We start from the raw sequence: 21583 nt of genomic DNA, 5'->3' as shown, positions 1-21583 counted from the left end.
TTTGCAGGTGCATGGCTCGTATCGCCACCTGTCTGTTGTTGGGCGTCATCACATCTCCTTTTCGAAAGGAGAGTGGCAAGTTATACTGACCATCTTTTAAGTTTATCGAACTGTTGGTGATGGCTTTGGGTCTTCTTGTCACATCCACCGCGTTGATGTTCAGTGGACCATAGACCGCCCATCCCAAGAGTGACCTTACGGCATATGGTCCGTCATCCTGGCTGTTCACGATCTGCCGATGCTCCATGGCTCTCGGAGTATTGACTCCAATCAGAAGTTCCACATGTAAGTGATGTGAACATCCTTCAGGTATGGCCATTTTTTCAGTTCCTCTTGAGTAAGGATGTTTTCTTTTGGCACTGGGACTGCTTGTTGAGTGTATAGCGTAGGCAGTGCAATAAATATGTCGTCATTGATGTTGCCTACCTCCAGGCCTGAGATCTCATATGCTGGGACATGTTTCTCTTGTGCCATTGTTTTAAGGAGAATTGATGTTTTCCGGCCCTTAGCATTCAGCTTCCTCATGAGGCTCTCTGTGCAAAAGGATGCCGAGCTGCCATGGTCCAAGAAGGCATATGTCGTTAGATACCTACTTGCCTGTTTCACCTTCACTGGCACGATGGGTAAAGCACAGTCCTTACCGGCCCCATTATCTTTACCGAGCCTCACCAGAGCACTACCCACAGTCTTCTCGGTTAGTGATGCTGTCCTCTCCTGTTGAGGTGATTTCACCTTCCATTGATTTGTAGACCCGACTGTTTTTTTTGCTCGTCTGGTCCTTCCTTGTCATCTGTTTCTATGTGTAGCAGAGTCAGGTGTTTTTTCTGGCAATGCTGACAACTCATCCGCTGGCTACAGTTCCTACTGAGATGTCCCTTGGTGAGACAACCAAAACAAAGTCCTTTCACCTTTAAGAACTCTATTTTGTTCAGATGTTTCTGAGCTCTTATCCTCCTGCAGGCTTCAAGTGAATGATCGCCTGCACAGTACAAGCAAGGAGTTCTAAAAGCTTCAGAGCCATCTGCCTTGGATCCTACATTACTGACGGTTGACGGTATGTTTGTGACTGGTGTCACTGTCGTGACGAAGCTGCTTCTCTCCTTAACCGGTGCAGCCGCTGTTCCTGCTCTTGTTTGCCATCCAGAGGCTGCAGTCTTGAGGTACCTTGGGGCAGCTCTGTCAGGACTGTAATCCTGAATATTGCCCCACAATGGGTCGGAGGCGATTTTGGCTTGTTTCTCCAGATAAGCCACAAGATCCTTGAATTTGGCTCTTTGCCCAGTGCGCTCCTGGATGTCGTAGGCCGTTGACCTCCACCTTTCTCTGATCCTAAAGGGTATCTTGGATAAGATCAGTCTCAGGTTAGATGGATTGTCCAGCTCATCCATATAGTGAAGCTCCTGCATTGCATTACTGCATCCTCTCAGGTAGAGGGCGTAGGCGCGCAAAGCTTGACTATCCTCCGGTTTGATGCTGGACCAGTCCAAGGCCTTCTTTATATCAGCATTTGTTATTCTTATTTCATCTCAGAAATTCTCTTTGAGCAGTCTTTTGGCTTCCACATATGCATCCTGTGGAGGCATGTGTAGGCAGCTCCGCACAAGATATTTAGGTTGATCTGTGGTGTATTGTTCCAAAAAGTAGAGTCTATCTTGATCGCTGGTGGTTCTGTTTTCTATGCCGTACTCGAAGGCTCGCATGAATGATCTAAAGTTCATAGGATCTCCGTCAAACATGGGAATCTCCCTGGTTGGGAGTAGTGCCAGATTCTGCTGTGTGGCAAGTATCTCTGTAATGTCATTGTCTTGCCATGACATTTGATAGAACCTGGTCTGTTTGGGTTTGACCCTGTTGTCCTGCTGTAGCTCCAGATGGTTGTAGCTGAAGCTGCACAGGGTGCTGATGCTGATATGGTGCATGTGGTTGTTGCCAAGGTTGTGGCTGAGGTAGCACATATGGTTGTGGTCGATACTGTACAGGTGGTTGTGGCTGTATATATGGCTGTTTGGGTCTCACTGCTTGTGGAGGCCTCTGTTGTTGTTGTTGTTGTTGTTGTTGTTGTTGTTGTTGTTGTTGCTGTTGCTGTTGTTGCTGTTGTTGTTGCTGTTGCGGTTGTTGCTGTTGTTGCTGTTGTTGTTGTTGCTGTTGTTGTTGTTGTTGTTGTTGTTGGGAGGGTTGCTGAGGTGTGTGCGCCCATGCATACTGGTCCAAGAGCTGTCTTTGCACAGGGGTTTTTGGAACAGCATTTATGGATGCATACTCTACCGGTGATTGCAATATCGGTAGTCCTTCTGAGGTATCTAGAGCATGTGCTCGGTCAACATATTCATTCATACCATCCCCTCTAGGTTGCATGTTGTACCCGTCCCCTTGAGAGGGGAGTTGGTAAGTTTGAGATTGATACCTCATTGTTCGAGATACTGAGTTGGTTTGCGATGATGTTTCATAACCATCTAGTACCTTGAGTTTGGCCGTTGATACAGCCATGTCTGTGTCAAAGTCAAGTTTATCCTTCTCAGCCTTTAATTCAGCCCTGGCTTTAGCCTCCTGCAGCTTTAATTTAGCCTTTAATTCAGTCTCCTTTAGACTTAATTCAGCTTGTAATTTAGCCTCTGTTAGATTTGATTCAGCCTTTGATTTAGCCTCCTGCAGCTTTAATTCAGCATTTAATTTAGCCTTTGTTAGATTGAATTCAGCCTCTAATTCAGCTTCCTTTAGGCTTAGAGATTGTCTGGCTGAAAGTGCAGTGGCACGTGCCTGAAGGATGGCCCGCTCAGTTTCAGCCCTGCGGCGGGAGGCAGATAACCTGGAAGAGTGGCTTCCACTTGATCTTGATGATTTTGATGATGATTTTGATAATGATTTTGATGGGGCCCTGGCCCCTACGGCTGAAACGCTATCCTCTGGGCTTACTGTAGCCTGAAGGTCCGTTTCCAGCTTATCTTGAGTCTCAACTGGAGACTTTTGGACCACAGACTCAATTTGACTTGGAGCTAGGGTTTGCTTTTTCTTATACTCCTCCATCAACCAATCTTCAATCTCATTAACCCATGTATTGAATCCATCTATTTTTGGTTTATACCATTGTGTTTCATCATCTCCACCATCATCATCCTGTAAATACAACTGTACAGACTCATTTGCGATCTTAAAATCACTGAGTGCCTTATTGAACAATGCCATGTACGTTTTTACTCCTTCTTCATCCTTTGATATCACCATCTGTTTAATCTCATTTTGTTTGCGGGTGCATGCTGCAAGCCTCCCTTTACGTGATCCTCTTAATTGTCTCAGTTCATTTTCCGCGACCGTCAAATCCATGTTATCCGTCTCAGAAACCGACATCTTGCTTATATTTATCCGCCAATTCTTAACACAACTGTATAATTATTATATATTCCACAGCGGCGTGTGCGTGCCGTGTGCGCGCGCAACGTACGTAGTAGTCTGTATTTCATTGATAACTTCTACTCACGAACGTTCCATTGATGTCCTCGGGAATCGGGATGATTCACTCGCTGTGATGCCGTGGTTGATCGATTCCTTCCTTCCTTCCTGGTTTCCTCTTGTCACTTTATTGAAGCGCGCCTCTACCTGGGTGGCTTCAACAACAGCGAATTTTCTGACTCAATGTAGCGGCCTCTGCCTGGGTCCGCTTCTAGTGGTAGTCGGGGACGTGATTCCGTACGCGCTCCATCCAAATAATAGTCGCCACACTTTGAGTTCCGTTTATCAGATACCACAGATATCCGATTTATTTAGAATATATATGGTTTACATGGGAGAGGTGATCAAAGCGATCCTAATGTTCCTATAATGGTTCAAATGGTTCAAAGACTATCTAAAGCGTTCTAAAGCGGTCAGAAAATTGTATGCTTTCCCCCGTGGCTACACCAGCCACCCAGCTGATTCCTATCACCAATTTATGATCTCCGCCGCGCTGTGGCTGATCCACCCACAGTACAACAGAGTCCATTCAATTGGCTACACAGATACTCATAATATTCCCATAAATCATATCCTTCTATTGGAAATAATAATAATAATAATAATAATAATACTAATAATAATAATAATAATAATCTATAACAAAAACACTCATGGCCTTTACAGTGTCTGTGTGTGTGTGTCTGTGTGTGTGTGTGTGTGTGTGTGTGTGTGTGTGTGTGTGTGTGTGTGTGTGTGTGTGTGTGTGTGTGTGTGTGTGTGTGTGTGTGTGCGTGCGCTCTCTCTTCCCCAGGGAGTGTTTGACCACAGGATGAAGACGTGGCAGAAATGGCAGGACACACAGCTGCTGCTGCAGAAGAAGAGGGAGGCAGAGGCCAAGCTACAATACACCAACAAGCCTGACAAGCTGCAGCTGACCAAGGAGGAGATCAAAGAGGTGAGAGAGACAGAGAGATGGATAGATAGATGGATAGATAGAGAGATGGGTAGGTAGGTGGTTGGATGGGTAGGTAGGTGGTTGGATGGGTAGGTAGGTAGATTTCCCCCCCGATCCCCTCAGCCCCAACCGACCAGTAGGAACCGCAGTTTACAACGACCAGGACTAGGGATGCTCGATATTGGCTTTTTTACCGATACCGATATTCCGATATTGTCCAACTCTTAATTTCGATACCGATACCGATACCGATATCAACCGATACCGATATATGCAGGGTTTCCCCCCCAAAAAACTGAATAATTTCAGGTAATTAATAATTTCACTGGATGCATTCAAAAGGCTTTCTAAATGTAAGCATTATCTGTGCAAAATATGATAATTAAAAAAGTAAAAATTAACATTACATATCTCTTGTTGTTGAATTAAACCAACATGCATACTTTTGACAATAAATAAAATAAGAATTGGTTCTTACTTGCTTGCCTGGGTAAATAAAGGTTAAATAAATGTAAAAAAAAAAAAAAAAAAAATTTTTTTTTTTTTTTTTTCGATACCGATATTTTCCGATATCACATTTTACTACCGATATCGGCCGATAATATCGGTCGGCCGATAATATCGGACATCCCTAACCAGGACCATACCCCGACGGCTTCCCACCCGATAACACTGCCAATTGTGTTAGTAGGGACGACTGACCAAGCCAGAGGTACCAGCTGACAGCTGGATTCAAGAGTCTCTGCGGTGGTAGGCGAGTGCATTCTCCACTGCGCTACCCAGCCGCCCCGAGTTTTACAGTTATTGAGAGTAAATTAGTTTGAACATGGCCAACATTGAATCCTAATTACAGCACCATGTAATGATGTAGATGAAAAGTAGCAATGCCTTGTCTTATAGGGACTGCTGCCTTTTAATTTTATTGAGCTGAAGGTCTCGCATTATATTCAAATGTTTTGTCATCATGCAGCACACGTACAGTACAACGGAAATAAGTGTGACATCCAACCAGAGTGCAAATGTAACAGTAAAGTGCAATAGTAATATACAATGTACAGGTGATTAAACTGGGTATAAAACATATAAATGAGTACTACTGAGTAATAGTGCTAATCAAATGTATGTACAGAGTTGTAGTATTAATATGTACAGTGATACAGGTATAAAGACAGTATGGTAGTAATTCATACTGGCCAGCAGTGTAACTAGTAAGAGTAGGTAAGGGATATGTACAGATATAGATATAATATCTACAGATATATAAAAAGGATTATGCATAAGTAGGTATATAGTATTATATGCAGGTATATTCAGACAGATATCCATATTATCTATATTGGGCCTCATGCATGAAGCGATATAAGAAATAAGAAGATTTCGTTCTTAACACATTGCCCGCCGGGGGTATTGCCCATCTCATGCCCCTCTCTGCCAGCGCTGTAAGCCTATGGAGATGTTTACCTTCTTTGCAGGGCTATAACTTTTAAAATTGTATTGCTATATTGACATTACTATGGCCCATTCAACATCGATTATCTATCGTTCAGGATGTGGGAACGTTATACTTTTTCATTCATACATTGTTGTGTTAATACCTTCTAGAATATAAGTATGTTTTTAATCTTTTCTGCTGTAATTCCAAAAACGCTAGTTCTATTTCGTAATGGATCTCGCTCAGCATCACACTTGCACTGTACTTCACTTCATGCACGAGCACTGAATAAAAAATTCCACCATGTACCTTTACATCCCAACATTCGTCTGGCCGCACCCCCATCCGCTTACCTTCATAAGCAGGTGTGTGGCCACCTACTCGCCTCCTTCTTCGCTTTCACCACAAGGAAGTGCCTTCGGTAGATCCCCACTTGACGAGGTTGTTAGTTGAAGAAAGTTGAGACGTGTTTACATTGTGCTTATTTTTTTCTTCTCTCATAAATATTCGATAGAAAAATCTAAGTCATAATGTCTACTTCGGAGAGTCGCAGAGCCACTCTCCACCAGCGGTTCTCCATTTCTGCCTCCGTCGTGCGTCCTGGTGCGGGGCTGTTGCCTCTCTCGTGGTTGACAGCCACGCCCGGTAGGCGTCCGATGGGTAGTTTGCCTCTCCAAGGAGCTGGTGCACCGGTGCCGTCGCCTCTGCGATGGCCTGGTCATAGCTCTGGTTCCTCTGCTTCCGGGGAATCGTCCGCTGTTGAGCGGCCGGTTCCTTTGGTTCCGGAGGATTTGAGACGCACACTTTTTGCGTCTGCTCGCTCCCGTCGCAAGGTGGTGGCTTGCAGACGCGAACGGCCTGGGTTTGGTGAGTTGCTGGAGCCCAGTGAGGATGCGTCGGTCTCTACCTGCCCGATGGAGACAGAGGATTACATGGTAGAGGCAGACGGGTTCTTATTTGAAGGCCCGGTAGAGACGAGTATCCCGCCCGTCCAGGTAACACTGGAGGGGGGTGAAATGTCTCCTTGGGGCGCCTTGTTTGAGGATGTCGGGGAAGACCCTCGGACTCGTCGGCAGGATGCCCTACTATCAGCCACATCAGAAGGTGGCTCCTTGACCAGTCGAAGCCTGCTGCATGTGAGGGATGCGGGCTCGGTGGAGGAAAGTCTGCAGGGGGAACTGCGGGCTTTGTTTCCCGAGCTTATGGCGGTGGCGGCCGCTGCAAACGGCGTGCCGCTGCCGCAGCCACTGCCTGCTCCTGTCCCTGATGATCTAATAGGTCATCTCTGGCAATGTCGCCCGGTGAGAGGGGTGGACGTTGTCTACCCATTTTTCCCCTCAATGGGGGCCTATGTTCGTCGGGGCCAGGTGGTATCCCACATCATGGGCCTCACCCCCGCCTACGTACCAGTTACGCGGGTGGTGGGTTTGGTCGACGGTATGAGAGAGGGCGTGCCACGGCTCCTCTGTCCGGAGGTGGTGTGGGAGCCGTTATGCAAGCCGGTTCTTCAAGGAAAATCGGCAAGGCGGTTGGCGTACTGGAGCGACCAGTCATTTATCGCCGGAACACAATCTTTAGCCGCTGCGTCTAACATCGCACAGCTGGCAAGATTCGTGTCCGGGGTATTGACGGGCGGCATGGAGCTGGGTGATGAACAACATGCCCAGCTCACCCAGGCGGCAGGAGCTATCCTGCATCTGACTCAGCTGCAGGCCATAGCCGCTGGGAAAATGCACGCCCTGGCGACTCTGAACCAGCGCCACCTTTGGCTGGAGCAGGCCCGTGTACCGGAGAAGAAGAGAGGTCCTCTTCTAACGGCCACCCTCTCCGATGCTGGACTGTTCGGGACGGCCCTGCAACTCCACTAGCCTACTGCCATACGTGCGGATCGTAGTACCATTGGCAGCTTCCATAGGGAGCCCATGCCCGTTGGCCAGGGTGTCCACCCTTTACGCAGGCAGCACGCTTCTCTGTGCCCCTGTGTCGCACATGAAACGCCTGCCTGAGATGTTGTCCCGAATAAACAGTAGCCTGCCGGCCCCACCAACGCTCATGGCCACTGTTGAGCGCCGACCCGGGCGTTTCCCGGCCCCTTGTAAGTACATGGGGGACGGCATTGGTTAGCCCTGGCTCCATACTTGGTGTGAAAGAAACACCAGCCAGTGTCTCTCCCTCGCTGGCGAGGGGCTGCCACCGCAGCAGCGACGGTATAATCCCCATGGTGAGAGGTAGAGGGTTGGTCATGGTAGAACACGGCCGTACAGTGTTGCTGCTGGCTGGCCAAAAAGAACTTATCCCCTGTTAGGCCAGTTGGGGCCAAGCCGTTAAGCGCCTTGGCAGGGAGGGGGGGGGGGGGGGGGGGGGGGGAGGGTTGCCCTTACTCTGCTCCTATTAAAAACAGGCGTTGAGTGTTGGGTTTCCCCCCGTCATGGCACTACGCACGTTGCTATGACGATGGCTTCCGTGAGTTAGATCTTTAGGTACGATCTGTTGTGTCAAAGTGTCGGGATAGAGCGTAGGACTTACGGGTCCACTACGCTCGATTTTATGTGTAACTTGAGTCAGTTGGTCACATGACTCGTAGTTACCATGGCTTTTTCATTCTTCGACTCACGTGGGAACGCTCTCTGGGGAATTTCGGTCTAAATCCTCTGTGAGAGGGGTGACTGGATGTAAAAATGTAAACAGTTTTTACCCTCGGCTGTGTAAAATGGGATTCATGTCTGTTGGTGCTTCCTTCTTTTTTAATAAAAAGAGTTGGAGTATAGGAAGCGCCACACCCCTCTTGTCGTTTCCCCTGGGCGCCTTGGGGATTCACTGAAAGGTCTAAATAGCCTGTTCATTGATGTGGTTGTGTCCCGACGCACGCTTAGTGCTAGCTCGGGGTGTTCTGTTAAGGATCATGCGGGTAGCTAGTACGTCTTGGTTGCTTGTGGTTAAAACAGCGTTTTTATAAAGCAACTGGGATGGAGGTTTTTTCCTCTTCCGACAACCTGTTATTGGTTCTCGACGGATTCTCGTTCATATCTGGGGGATGATAACGGAATGGATCTGAACATATGTGGAGGGGTCTCACGCCCTTGGGGTGGGCCACCGAGCGCGGTTCGCACCGGCCGTCTGGGTGGCGCCCTCTTTTCATGTTTTAGATCAACACGCATATCTGCCCCTTCTCCTGGAGTAGGCATGTCGGCGTGGTCGCGCTGGTCCAGGTCAGTTAACCCGTTTGTCCGCCGGGGATGCAGATCTGCTGTTCTGGTACCCTGAGGGACATGGGCTTTTTTTCGGGGGGAAAAAATGCCGGGTCGGCCTGGGGTGTCACAAGGTTAGGCGTTATAGAGACCCTTGTTGGGTACTCTTTTGTACCTGGCACTATCATAAGGGGCTGGTTCTCTTTTTCTTCGCTCCTCTCTCACGCATGGCGGAGGGAGGGCTGTCGGGTGGTCTTCTGGACCTCCTCTAGTAACCCTGTGTGCGTCCCGAGCCGCCGGGTCCGGTCCGAAGTAAAGTTTCGTTGATACCGTAGACCTGGGATAACCCTTTTTTCTTGAGGGGTTATAGGAACAACCACCGCATATGGTAACGACAGGGTGGTTGGTTCCCTGGTGTGTTGGAGCAGAGTCAACTCCCGGGTTACCCGGTTGAGTGTGCCCCTGCACGTTCATGACGTCTGCCAATCATGTCAGCCTTCTCTGCCTCAACCCCTCTGGGTGGGTTTTTTTTAACGGTGGCTTTGTCATGGTGATCAACAACGCCAGCATACGCCCCTTCCGCCGGGGCGGCTCTTTTCAGCTGACTCCTTTGGTGCCTGTCTCGTCCGCAGTGCTCCAGGCTCAGGTTACAGCCTGTTGCCTGGTTTCCCCGGTGCGCTGCCTGCTTCCGTTGGTTGACCTTTTTTGTGTGCTTATGGCCATGCTGACTGCCTGTTCTGCAGGGTCAGTGTGCCAGGCGGTGTGCTATTGGGGGGAAAGGGCCCGCTCTTGGAGGGGCCTTATCCGAATACGCTGGCGATGTGGGGGGCGGTGTCACTAAGTGACCACCTGGTGGGGTCTTGATGCCTGGCGTCATTGACCTCTCCGGGCCCCCGTTTTCCAGGGGATCCAGTCCCTTCAGTGGGTCTGGGTCTTCCTTCGCGCTCCGCTGCTACGGCCTTGCCACGGGGTTGGGTTTGCTCTTGACCCCGTGATTCTGGGGGCAGTAACGAGGTTGTTCCTTCCGTTCGTTCCCGGGTGGCATGCGGGTTGTGCGTGTGTGTGGTCGTGGGGTCAAGCCACGGTCTGCTCACCCTGTGCGTTGAGTTGCTTGAGTGCCTCTTCGCACGGTCGGATCCGTCTCCCTCCCATAAGCCTCCAATAGGGAGGGTATCCTCCATTAGGGAGGGTCGGGGGGGCTCGGTCCTCCCCGATCTGATGGTTGTGGGGGGCCTCAGCGGGGTACATTTGTCGGGCTATGGCTCTCGCTCAGCCTCCCTTGTGCAAGTGTGATGCTGAGCGAGATCCATTACGAAATAGAACGTTAGGTTATGGCTATAACCGAGTTCTATGAGTAATGGTGACGCTCAGCATCAGACGCCGCTGCAGCCCTTGATCTCGCCTTGTGGTGAAAGCTTGGGAAGGAGGCGAGTAGGTGACCACACACCTGCTTATGAAGGTAAGCGGATGGGGGTGTGGCCAGACGAATGTTGGGATGTAAAGGTACATGGTGGAATTTTTTATTCAGTGCTCGTGCACAAAGTGAAGTACAGTGCAAGTGTGATGCTGAGTGTCACCATTACTCATAGAACTCGGTTATAGCCAGAACCTAACGTTATAGGCCCAAACGCATTATATAGATTATCGATTGCCGTTTCCCCCCCCATACACGCTACACCAAAAAACTCAAATGTATATGATCGGTATACATTATGCCTCATCATGCGCAGAGGAAAGGGGGGGGGGTCGTTTATAATTCCTCGATCATCAGTAAATGCTTTATGTAGGTTGGGTGGATATATTGATCAGATGGTTTGCAAACAAAGAAAGGCACAATCGGGTTGAAAATAACGTTATATTCCTCTTACCGTGGGCCAATGAGACTGGCGGTGAAAGATCCCAATTATACGACGCAGATCGCCTAGGTCCATTTCCGGTTTGTATGTCGCAATAAACGCCGAAATCATATTGATTATTAAGTTTAGAAAGCAATCTATTATGTACATAGTGTCTGTCGGGAGTCCCGTAACGAGATGTGACTGCCGGATGAGTTTCATCGATGCACTGATGGCACATCCTGTTGGCGAGTGTAACTCGCCCGACCATCCACCAGGCTGCAGTCGTTGCAGTCACATCTAAGGTCCAGCTGCAGCACCGGGGGTGGGTATATGAATTATGAATGCCATGGCGAAAAAATTAAATATTGATCTCAAACACGCTGTACAGCGATCCTGGCGGTCAACGCATGGCGGCCAATAACGCTGGACAGCGTTTTTGGCGCTGGATGTGTTAACTAGCATTTCCTCTTACTTTGTTCTTACCTGGGATTCAGCAACGTTTTCTTATTGTTGCTTTTTTGCACTCTTACCGAAATAAGAAATTCGTACCGCAAAAAAATAAAATAAAAAAAAGCCTACCATTGGTTAATTGCCCCCAAATACGACTTTAAAAATACAGAACTTTTCAATAATAATTATTATTATAACTTATTGCGTGCGTTCTGTCTGAAATGGATTATATATTGCTGTTAGAACAGTTATGCTCTGGCCGCCCAGGCCATTGATTGATTGAAGATTTTATTAACAGATTGCAGAATGGGTACAATACAGTACAGCTCAATACACACAATTGTTAAGGGGAGGCAGACCAGAGAAAGACTTTCGTCTTGTTTACATCAGGGTCCCCCATTTTCAATTCATAATGACATTTATGACATACACAACATACAGATATACAGATATATATCATGACATTTATGACATGACATACAGATATGCAGTATATGTAGCATAGAACGCATATTTAGAGAGCGTCTATATCAGTGGTTCCCAAACTTCTGTTTTATGCGGACCACTAGATTGTTATCAAGAACATTTGCGGACCACCTCGTATGCAAACAGTAAAACATAAATAAATAAACAACTGACTTAAACCCAGTAATACACGAGACCCTCTTCTTGGACCAAGTAGGTTTCGTCGATAATCAGGGATGTCCCGATCACGTTTTTTTGCTCGCGATCCGATCCCGGTCATGTGATTTTGACTATCTACCGATACCGATCTGTCCCGATCCGATCAAAAAAAATATAAAAAAAAGCTATATATTTTTTTTTAATTTAAAAAAAAACAAAAAAAATTTATTCAACAAACATGACCATGTTCACGTCTTAAACTCATACTGAGGCCTTAGTTTTGGTTTTAAATTTCATATCATCATTCATTTATTTATTGTCACACAGAGCAGAAGAATTGTGCCAAAACAAACCAATAGTATCCAGCTGCAGAACGGCAGACCAGCCACACTCTCAGACCCAAACGCATTTCCTTTGATTTAATTATACATCAAATGATTTATGTCAAGGATTGCAATGCCTCGCTTGAATGAAGTTAACTTTTCACCTGGATAACGTCAACATTCAGGGTGAATGTAATGTGAGAAATTGGGATTAAAAAAAAAGAAATAAAAAAATTATTTTGGTCTGAGAGTTTGGCTGGTCTGCCGTTCTGCAGCTGGATACTATTGGTTTGTTTTGGCAAAATTCTTCTGCTCTGTGTGACAATAAATAAATGAATGATGATATGCAATTTAAAACCAAAACTAAGGCCTCAGTATGAGTTTAAGACGTGAACATGGTCATGTTTGTTGAATAAAATAAAAAAGAAAATGTCAGATTTTTATAAAAAAAATTGCCGATCTCGATCTTCGGAAAATCACGTTATCTGCCCCGATCCCGATCACGTGATCGGATCGGGACATCCCTATCGATAATCCAATGTACAGTTACCCCCACCCGCCTACCCATCCCCCAACCACACCCCACCCACCCAACCACCTCCAATGTACAGCATTATTGTACATGCTATCATAGAATTATATGGGTTATATGCAGGTATATTCAGATAGATATGGATATATATATATATATATATATATATATATATATATATATATATATATATAAACTAAAAGGAGAAAACCTTCAAGGGAAAGAAGGGACTGCACACTCCACAGGACTCGTTTTTGCTTATTTATTGTTTGCACAACGCGTTTGTGCAATATTTTAATCAATATATATAGCACCTGAGGAAGCGACAGCGAAACGCGTTGTGCAAACAATAAATAAGCAAAAACGAGTCCTGTGGAGTGTGCGGTCCCTTCTTTCCCTTGAAGGTTTTCTCCTTTTAGTTTATTTATCTCTCTTGCGCTGACCTGCACCTCCAGTCGGGGTCCAACCAGATGTGCACGAGTCTTATCTAGTTTAATATATATATATATATATATATATATATATATATTAAGGCTGTCAAAGTTAACGTGATATTAACGCATTCTATTAATGCAACTATTTTTTTTAACTCAAGATTAACTAAAAAAAATAAAATAAAGATTTTTTTTTTTTTTTTTTACTAGACTTCACTCAGGTGTATTATTGATGCTCTCATTGATACTATGTTTGTTTATGAAGTGTGTGTGTGTGTGTGTGTGTGTGTGTGTGTGTGTGTGTGTGTGTGTGTGTGTGTGTGTGTGTGTGTGTGTGTGTGTGTGTGTGTGTGTGTGTGTGTGTGTGTGTGTGTGTGTGTGTGTGTGTGTGTGAGATATAGAGAGAGAGGGGGGTGAGAGAGATGAGGAAGGGGCAAGAGAGAAAGAGAGCTAGGAGAGTGTGTGTGTGAGAGAGAGGGGGGTGTGTGATTAATCAGCCCTTGTGTGTGTGAATGTAACAAGTTCCTAACGTTTTCTTTCCCCTATTATTTCATGCACACTTTATTCATTGTTTTAAATGATTATTTTCTTTTAAGTTATTTTGTGCATCACTCTGTTTTGAATTTGATGCAAATTTGCAATGCATGAGGGTCATCCTTTTGTGTTAAATGGCTGCATAAAGCAAGCATTTGTTGACTCGCATGTTGATAAGAGTATTACAACTTGGAACTTGAAAAAGATCCATTTAAGGTAAAAAAAGAAAAAAAGAAAAAAAAAGAAATTCGATTAATTTGCGATTAATCTCGAGTTAACTATGGACAATCATGTGATTAATCGAGTTAAATATTTTAATCAATTGACAGCACTAATATATATATATATATATATATACCCCCTCCTTCTCCTGCAGAGGATCCAGGATGACAAAATGAAACAGAATAGAACTTCGTCCGAACCTCCGTCTGCTCTCCGCACAAATTCACCAGAGAGAGAGAGAGAGAGAGAGAGAGAGAGAGGGAGAGAGAGAGAGAGAGAGAGAGAGAGAGACTGAGAGAGAGAGAGAGACTTGACAAAATACAGACTGAGTGAGCACAGCCTCGCTGTTGAAAAGGGAAGGCACAGGAAAACCTGGCTCCCTGCAGAGCAAAGGCTGTGCTGTCATTGCATCCTCAGTGAGCCTGAAACTGAGTTGCACTTCCTCACCAAATGTGAAAAATATAAAGATATTAGAGAAACGCATTTAAAAAAATTTGAACTAATAACAAAAGGTTTTCTTGCACTACCAGATACAGGAAAACTACCAATCTTACTAGGGGAGGACTCAACAAGCTGTGAGCTAGCAGCAGCCTATGTTGCTGCCTGCCATAGACTGAGGGACAGTGAGTGACAGTCACCTGACATGTTTATGCCGTAATATTTTATGTTCTATTTTATGATGAACATTTTTGTATATACTATGACATTAATATGTGTTTTGTAATCCATGCTTATGTTATCAACCATTTGCTTTGGCAACATGTACAAGCTGCGTCATGCCAATAAAGCCACTTGAATTGAATTGAATTGAATTGAATTGAATTGAGAGAGAGAGAGAGAGAGAGAGAGAGAGAGAGAGAGAGAGAGAGAGAGAGAAGAGAAGAGGGAGAGAAGAGAATAGAGAAAGAAGAGAGAGAGAAGAGGGAGAGAGAGAAGAGCAGAGAGAGAGATAGATAGAGAGAGAGAGAGAGGGAGAGAGAGAGAGAGAGAGAGAGAGGAGAGAGAGAGGGCTGAAATGGTGTCTCTGTCTCCACAAGAGGAGAGAGAGGGAGAGAGTGAGTGCATAGAGAGAGGGGGATTCTGGGTAGGGAGGGGTGTGGAGCGGGCGGGAGGGTATCTGATATTAAAAGAGACAAACTGTCAGAAATACTGTGGCGGGGGCTTTCATCAGAGACGAGCAGGCCTGTCAGGGAGGAGGAGGGGGGAGGACAGGGGTGCAGTAGAGTTGCAACGCACGTTTATTTTGAGCAGACGAGGAGTTCCGGAGGAGTTGTCAGGAGTGCGGTTTTGGCTCTCGTCCTCCTGACAGCGTCTGCAGGAAAAGAGTCTTCTTCTGGTTCAGACGAGTATTTCTTTTTGTGTGTCTTTCTATCTTTCCTCCCATACCCCCATTTTAGTAGTTGAACCAATTCCCTTCCTGGTCGGTACGCTGCCCTACTGTCGGTCTGGGGAGGGTGTAGACTACCACATGCTGCCCTACTGTCGGTCTGGGGAGGGTGTAGACTACCACATGCTGCCCTACTGTCGGTCTGGGGAGGGTGTAGACTACCACATGCTGCCCTACTGTCGGTCTGGGGAGGGTGTAGACCAGGGGTCGGCAATTAGGTTTGCTCACGGGCCAATTTTTTGAATGGCGGGCCAGGACCAAAAACAATGGCTAATTTAATATAATGATAGTGAAATTTTTTTAACTCTGTCAAAATAAACGAGCTGCATAGGTGGCATAATAAACTGTAAGCGACATATACATGTTTGCACTGTCTTTTTTCTATTATAAAGTGCCTCTCGGGTGCATAACACATGAACAGATCAGTCATTTGATTTTAATGCAGGTGCTCGCATTATAAATCGAATGTATTATTATTATTATTATAACACATGAACAGATCAGTAGGGTGGGCATTTGATTTGCAGCACCGCGGCGGGTGTATTATAAATCGAATGTATTATTATTATTAAAACACAACTCACCATAATGCAGCCCTGCCCTGGGCTTATTATTGTTTCTGTTTCGGTCCTCCAAAATCCCTGCTAATGTTTGAAACATGTCAAATGTCCACTCGCATTGAATGCAACTACTTTATCTTCTGCCAACTTGAACACAGTTGCTTCATTGCCTCGTGTTGCCATGTCAACACGCGAGAGTCACCTGTTGCGATAAACCCGTATTTTAAGTATGACTCCTGTTTATTAAAAGAAGCTTTATGTGTGTTGGAGGTCGTAGGCTCCTCTTCTGGCTCCTCAGTTGGTATTTCCCCGTTGCAAAGAAGCTATCCAAAGACGTTTGTTTTGTTTTTTTTAACACATTTTTGCTAACGTTAGTCGCTCGCATGATCGCATCCCAAACGCGGAAGTGAAAGTGCGTTAAGGAAAATATACACGTGGCCCGGTGGGACTATTCCATTGTTTCTCCCAGTCCACGTGACCATTTCTAGCATTTCAATTGGCTATAGTGACAGACATAGATATGATGAATAGATAGATACAGCTTCACAAAGACACTCTGGCATCACAAGTGAATATTTCCTGCGCGTAAAATAAATATCATATTCTCAAAATAAACTGACGGGCCAGAAATGATTGCTGGCGGGCCCATTTCGGCCCGCGGGCCGCCTATTACCGACGCCTGGTGTAGACTACCACATGCTGCCCTACTGTCAGTCTGGGGGGAGGGTGTAGACTACCACATGCTGCCCTACTGTCGGTCTGGGGAGGGTGTAGACTACCACATGCTGCCCTACTGTCGGTCTGGGGAGGGTGTAGACTACCACATGCTGCCCTACTGTCGGTCTGAGGAGGGTGTAGACTACCACAAGGTGCCCTACTGTCGGTCTGGGGAGGGTGTAGACTACCACATGCTGCCCTACTGTCGGTCTAGGAGGGTGTAGACTACCACATGCTGCCCTACTGTCGGTCTGGGGAGGGTGTAGACTACCACATGCTGCCCTACTGTCGGTCTGGGGAGGGTGTAGACTATCACATGCGGCCCTACTGTCAGTCTAGGAGGGTGTAGACTACCACATGCTGCCCTACTGTCAGTCTGGGGAGGGTGTAGACTACCACATGCTGCCCTACTGTTGGTCTGGGGAGGGTGTAGACTACCACAATACCACATGCTGCCCTACTGTCAGTCTAGGAGGGTGTAGACTACCACATGCTGCCCTACTGTCAGTCTGGGGAGGGTGTAGACTACCACATGCTGCCCTACTGTCAGTCTAGGAGGGTGTAGACTACCACATGCTGCCCTACTGTCAGTCTAGGAGGGTGCCTTACCTGCGCGAGGGCCACCGTAACAACAACAGTTGATCGGCAGCCCTGAGATCCTGCGTCCGACTGAGGTAAACCCCCAAAGCACGGACAGGACACGACAGATGAAGGCTCGCCTCTAACCCACTAGTGTGAGGAGGCGGATGAAACGCCTGAATCACAATATCCCTGGAGCGAAAAGAGCTCCGGATATTCTTTGGCACGAAGACTGGATTAGGCCTCAGAATCGCACCGCTATTGGCCCGAATAGACAGGCACTCAGGCCGCACCGAGAGAGCACACAGCTCACCCATGTGTTTAGCGGAGGTGATGGCCAAAAAGAATGCAGTCTTCAAGACAGTCGATCCAATGGCCCCCGCTCAAGAGGCTCAAACGGGGCCTCCGACAACCGGCCCAGGACCAGTTGGAGGTCCCACTCGGAGACAGAGAACGTTCCACAGGCTTGAGACGCAGAGAACCAAGCAGGAACGTCCCACGAGAGGGTGGCTGAACAACGTTCCGCCCCCACACTCGACCATACGCTACTCCCCAGCGTAAGCCGTGGTAGAGGACGGAGCGCGCGCATACCGGATAGCGTTAACCACAGAATAGTCAAGACGCATCCCCACCAGATTCACACTGTCAGCAGCCAAGCCTAGAGGCTGCCCCAGGACAGGAAGGCAGAACAGAGTTCCGCGTGCCTGAGAGAGGGCCCGCGGTGACCACGGAACAGGCCACGGCGGGGCCACACAGAGCTGAATCAGGGCCGGGGACCACACAACTGAGCCCCGGCACGACCAGGACCAAGTCCAGCGCTCCCGACGTACCCGCCCCAACAGCTGAGCTATCAGGTGTAAGGGGGGGAAAGCGTACAGAATCCCAGACGGCCACGGAATCGGTCCCAGACCTGCCCAACTATGTCTGGACGTAGTCCCCACTCATCAGGGTGAGGACCGCCCCGCGACATCACACCTGCACCCACATTCACCCTGCCGGGGATGTGGAGAGCCCTCAGGCAGAGCAGATGGAGAACGCCCATAGCCAGAGCCCGACAGCCGCCCGGTGCAGACAGGGGGAGCGCACTCCTCCCTGTCCGACAATATACGACGCTGACATCGTGTTGTCTGTCCTGACCAAAACACGCTTGCCCACCACAAGGTGGTCGAGCCGTTTGAGGACCAGAAGGACTGCCTTCAATCCCAACACATTGAATGTAGCGCAGACCGGGCAGCATGGCAGCTGCCCCCTACTGCGTTGGTCCGACACGCCCCCCCCCATCCCATGAGGGAGGCGTCGGTGAACACCATGACGTGTGACAGCCTGCTCCCCAAGGGGACCCCGCAGGTGAGGGCACCAGACCTTCCCCAGAAGACGAGGTCCCCCAGTACTGACATGGGAACCTTCAGCCGCTTCCATATGTCTCACACCGGGTCCATTTCCATACTGGAAAAAAACACCTCTGCATCCTCCCCATGAAGAGGAGGCCAAGAGGGACCCCAGCAGCAGGCGCATCACAGACAGCGCCGTAACCGTCCTAGGACGGAACCTCCCGAGCGCGCCGAGAACCCAACCACTCGCCGCCACTCCAAGAGGGATGCCCATATAGACCTTGAGCTTAGAAAAAGCCCAAGTACTCCACCCGTTGACTGGGAAGAGGAGAATTCTACTTCCAGTCTACAGCAAAACCTAGGCTGGTGAGACACCACCTGCCTGGTATGAGACCTGGCGATCTACCCTGACCGGCCAAGGACCAGAACGTCGTCCAGGGCAGAATACAATTCGTAACCCCCGACGACGCAGAGGCCCCAGCGCGGTCTCCACGCACTTGGTGAAGATGCGGGGAGCCAGAGAGTAGCCGAACGGCAGCCTCTGGTACTCGTACGCTAAGCCCTGCAAAGGAAGCGTAGGTAAGCCCTAGGATGAAAGATCGGGATGTGAAGACGCATCCTACAGGTCTATGGAGGAGAACCAGGCCCCCACCTGACAGCGTCTAACAGGTGGGAGACGGTCAACATTCTGAACCTTCCATGGGACAGGAAACGCAGCAGGAACAAGTGCAATAAACAAAAAAACGCGGATACAGTCACTGTGTATTCTGCCTCATTTATTGATGAGTATTCTGCCTCATTTATTGATGAATAGGAAGTACTTGAGGTCGTTGTTAAATACGTGTGTGTGTTTTAATAAACAGTATAACTGTAAAAGTAATGTTGAATTGTCGTGTCGTGTTGCTAAACTAGACAAAGAGGTTTGAAAATACGAGCGTCTTGGCGTGTAATGACTAGCGATGAATTATGTGTTTTAAATATGTTGCGACCGTCGGATTGTTGTTAAAAACGGAGGGATACTAGCTAAGGTGTGGGGGAGTTGGCGTATATAAGTTGATTGCTTTAAAAACGGAGAGAAATGTCGTTTTTACACTGTTTGAAACGGGGTGATGGACGAAAATCTTTGGTTTTAGCTTAACGTATGGGGTGGAGTTCAATTCGCGAGCAGGTAAGGGGCCTACGTAATGTTTAAAGAACAAGATCTAAGGTTATGTGGAATTTACAAATATAGATGTGAAGAAAGATTTTGAAAAGATGTTTTAATTTACTGTTAAATTAGATAAGAGTGAGAGTGACACGGTGGGTAGGTGGGGGGGGGGCACTGTACACTGGTACAATTTGGTGCTCAAGTGCAACATCCCTATATACTATATACTCATGTACCATGTTCTACAGTAAGTGGGGAGTGTAAACATTTATAGTTAAAGCCAGTAGAGCTTGAGTACTTTTCGATAGGGCTTTGATTCAAACCGGTGCATGAGATCTATATGTAGAACATGGTACAGTAAGGCGTGAGTGTAAACAGTGATGCAAACCCCCTCAATGTACAGTGATTCAAACCCCCTCAATGTACAGTTTCTGCACATTGATGCTTTATACTAGTGCAAGACAGTTTCGATAGGGCTTTGAATCAAACCCCCTCAATGTACAGTTTCTGACAGCTGGGCTGTGTTGCGAAATAACGTTATGAATAAAGCGCGAAAATAACAGCATATAACGTTATGAATAAAACGCAAAATAACAGCATATAACGTTATGTTATATAACGTTTATGAGTGAATCTGGTAGAGTGAATCTGGTAGTTGTCTGGTAGAGTGAATCGCGTTGGTAGTTGTTTTGATAAATATGTACATTCCCATTTCCGCGAGTAGGTCGCTTAACATTACAAGGCTCGCTTGCGTTACCGGCGTGCGGGCGAAAACGAGCGTAGCGTCACGTGGGGTCAGTGGGCCAATCTGAGCAATGCGGAAGCACATGTTAGTTGCCTTAAGTGTTCACGCGTCCAGGGTACCTCAGGCGGGGGAAACACGGCCGCTGGTTGAGGGCCTCGCCACAGCCGCTGGCGAGGCTGCGCCCAATTCGAACAATGTTGCTAGTCGCTGCTAATTCTATACCGCGGCGGTATAGGCTTTAACAGCCTACCAGCCACCTGCCGGGCCGACTCGCCTCATGGCGTCGGCCGGGCGGGACACCGTTCCACCATGTCAGCCGCAAAGGACTGATGTCACCTGCTTCACAAGCACGGAGCACCAGTGGTGGCTGCAGACAAAAGACTACTACTAGTGAAGCACTGCCTCACTAGTAGGCATGCAGCAACCTCCACTGTAGTGTGCACCCATGAAGGGGTAAATGAATAAATGAATAAAAACTTCACTAACACACTGCAGAATGGGCTAGCCCATACACACAAATGTTAGGGGGATGCAGACCAGATAAAAACACCAGTCCCGCACACAATTCATAGATTTACAAAAAGCACACCAGCCCTAGGCCTCAGCTCATCCACCCATGAAAATGTTAAACAAAACTCCCAACATTAGACACCGATTGACCGTCAGCATGAATGGTTAAGAGGAGGGAAGACCTTTTAGTAAAGACAGCCCTCGGCGGGGAACAAGAACGGAGACCCAGCATTGTAGCATTAGCATTAGCCGCGCGCATTAGGATAGCCGGGAAAACACCCAAAACAGAGTCATGACGACCATGTTTTCCCAAATATCCTGCCCCTCGCACCAATACACGACTCGGCTGTCTCACGGGACAACGAGCAGTATCACAAATGCTAGCATTAATGCCTGGCAGCGCAGGCCCTACCTGTGAGCGACCTAGCCCGACAGCTAGCCGCCGCGCGACGTCCCTCGATCCGCTGTCACGAGACGAGGAAACCCCAGGACAGGCCCGATGCGCTGTTAGGATGTGCCGAGAAGATTCCAGGGGCTGGTGAATCTCCGGCGAAAACCCAACATTGTGTAATTTCTCTCTGCATTTCATAACAACTAGTTCATGGAGTGCACTGCAGCGTCCATGTTGGAAACAAAAAAAGAGGAA

At 47.6% G+C, this 21583-nt stretch overlaps 1 protein-coding gene across 1 annotated transcript in view; it reads left to right on the top strand.

Moving 5' to 3' along the window:
• snx2 (sorting nexin 2) overlaps positions 1-21583 on the top strand; it is a 139606-nt gene that overhangs the window by 101751 nt on the left and 16272 nt on the right. The window contains exon 11 of the mRNA XM_084323160.1: positions 4241-4384. Within this exon, the coding sequence (XP_084179286.1) occupies positions 4241-4384 (144 nt within the window). The remainder of the gene's footprint in view (positions 1-4240; positions 4385-21583) is intronic.

The sequence above is a fragment of the Notolepis coatsorum genome (genome assembly GCF_963971535.1).
Source record: "Notolepis coatsorum genome assembly, chromosome: 10".
Lineage (NCBI taxonomy): Eukaryota > Metazoa > Chordata > Actinopteri > Aulopiformes > Paralepididae > Notolepis > Notolepis coatsorum.
The sequence above is the reverse complement of the archived record's forward strand: the minus strand, read 5'-3'. Positions and strand labels throughout refer to the sequence as shown.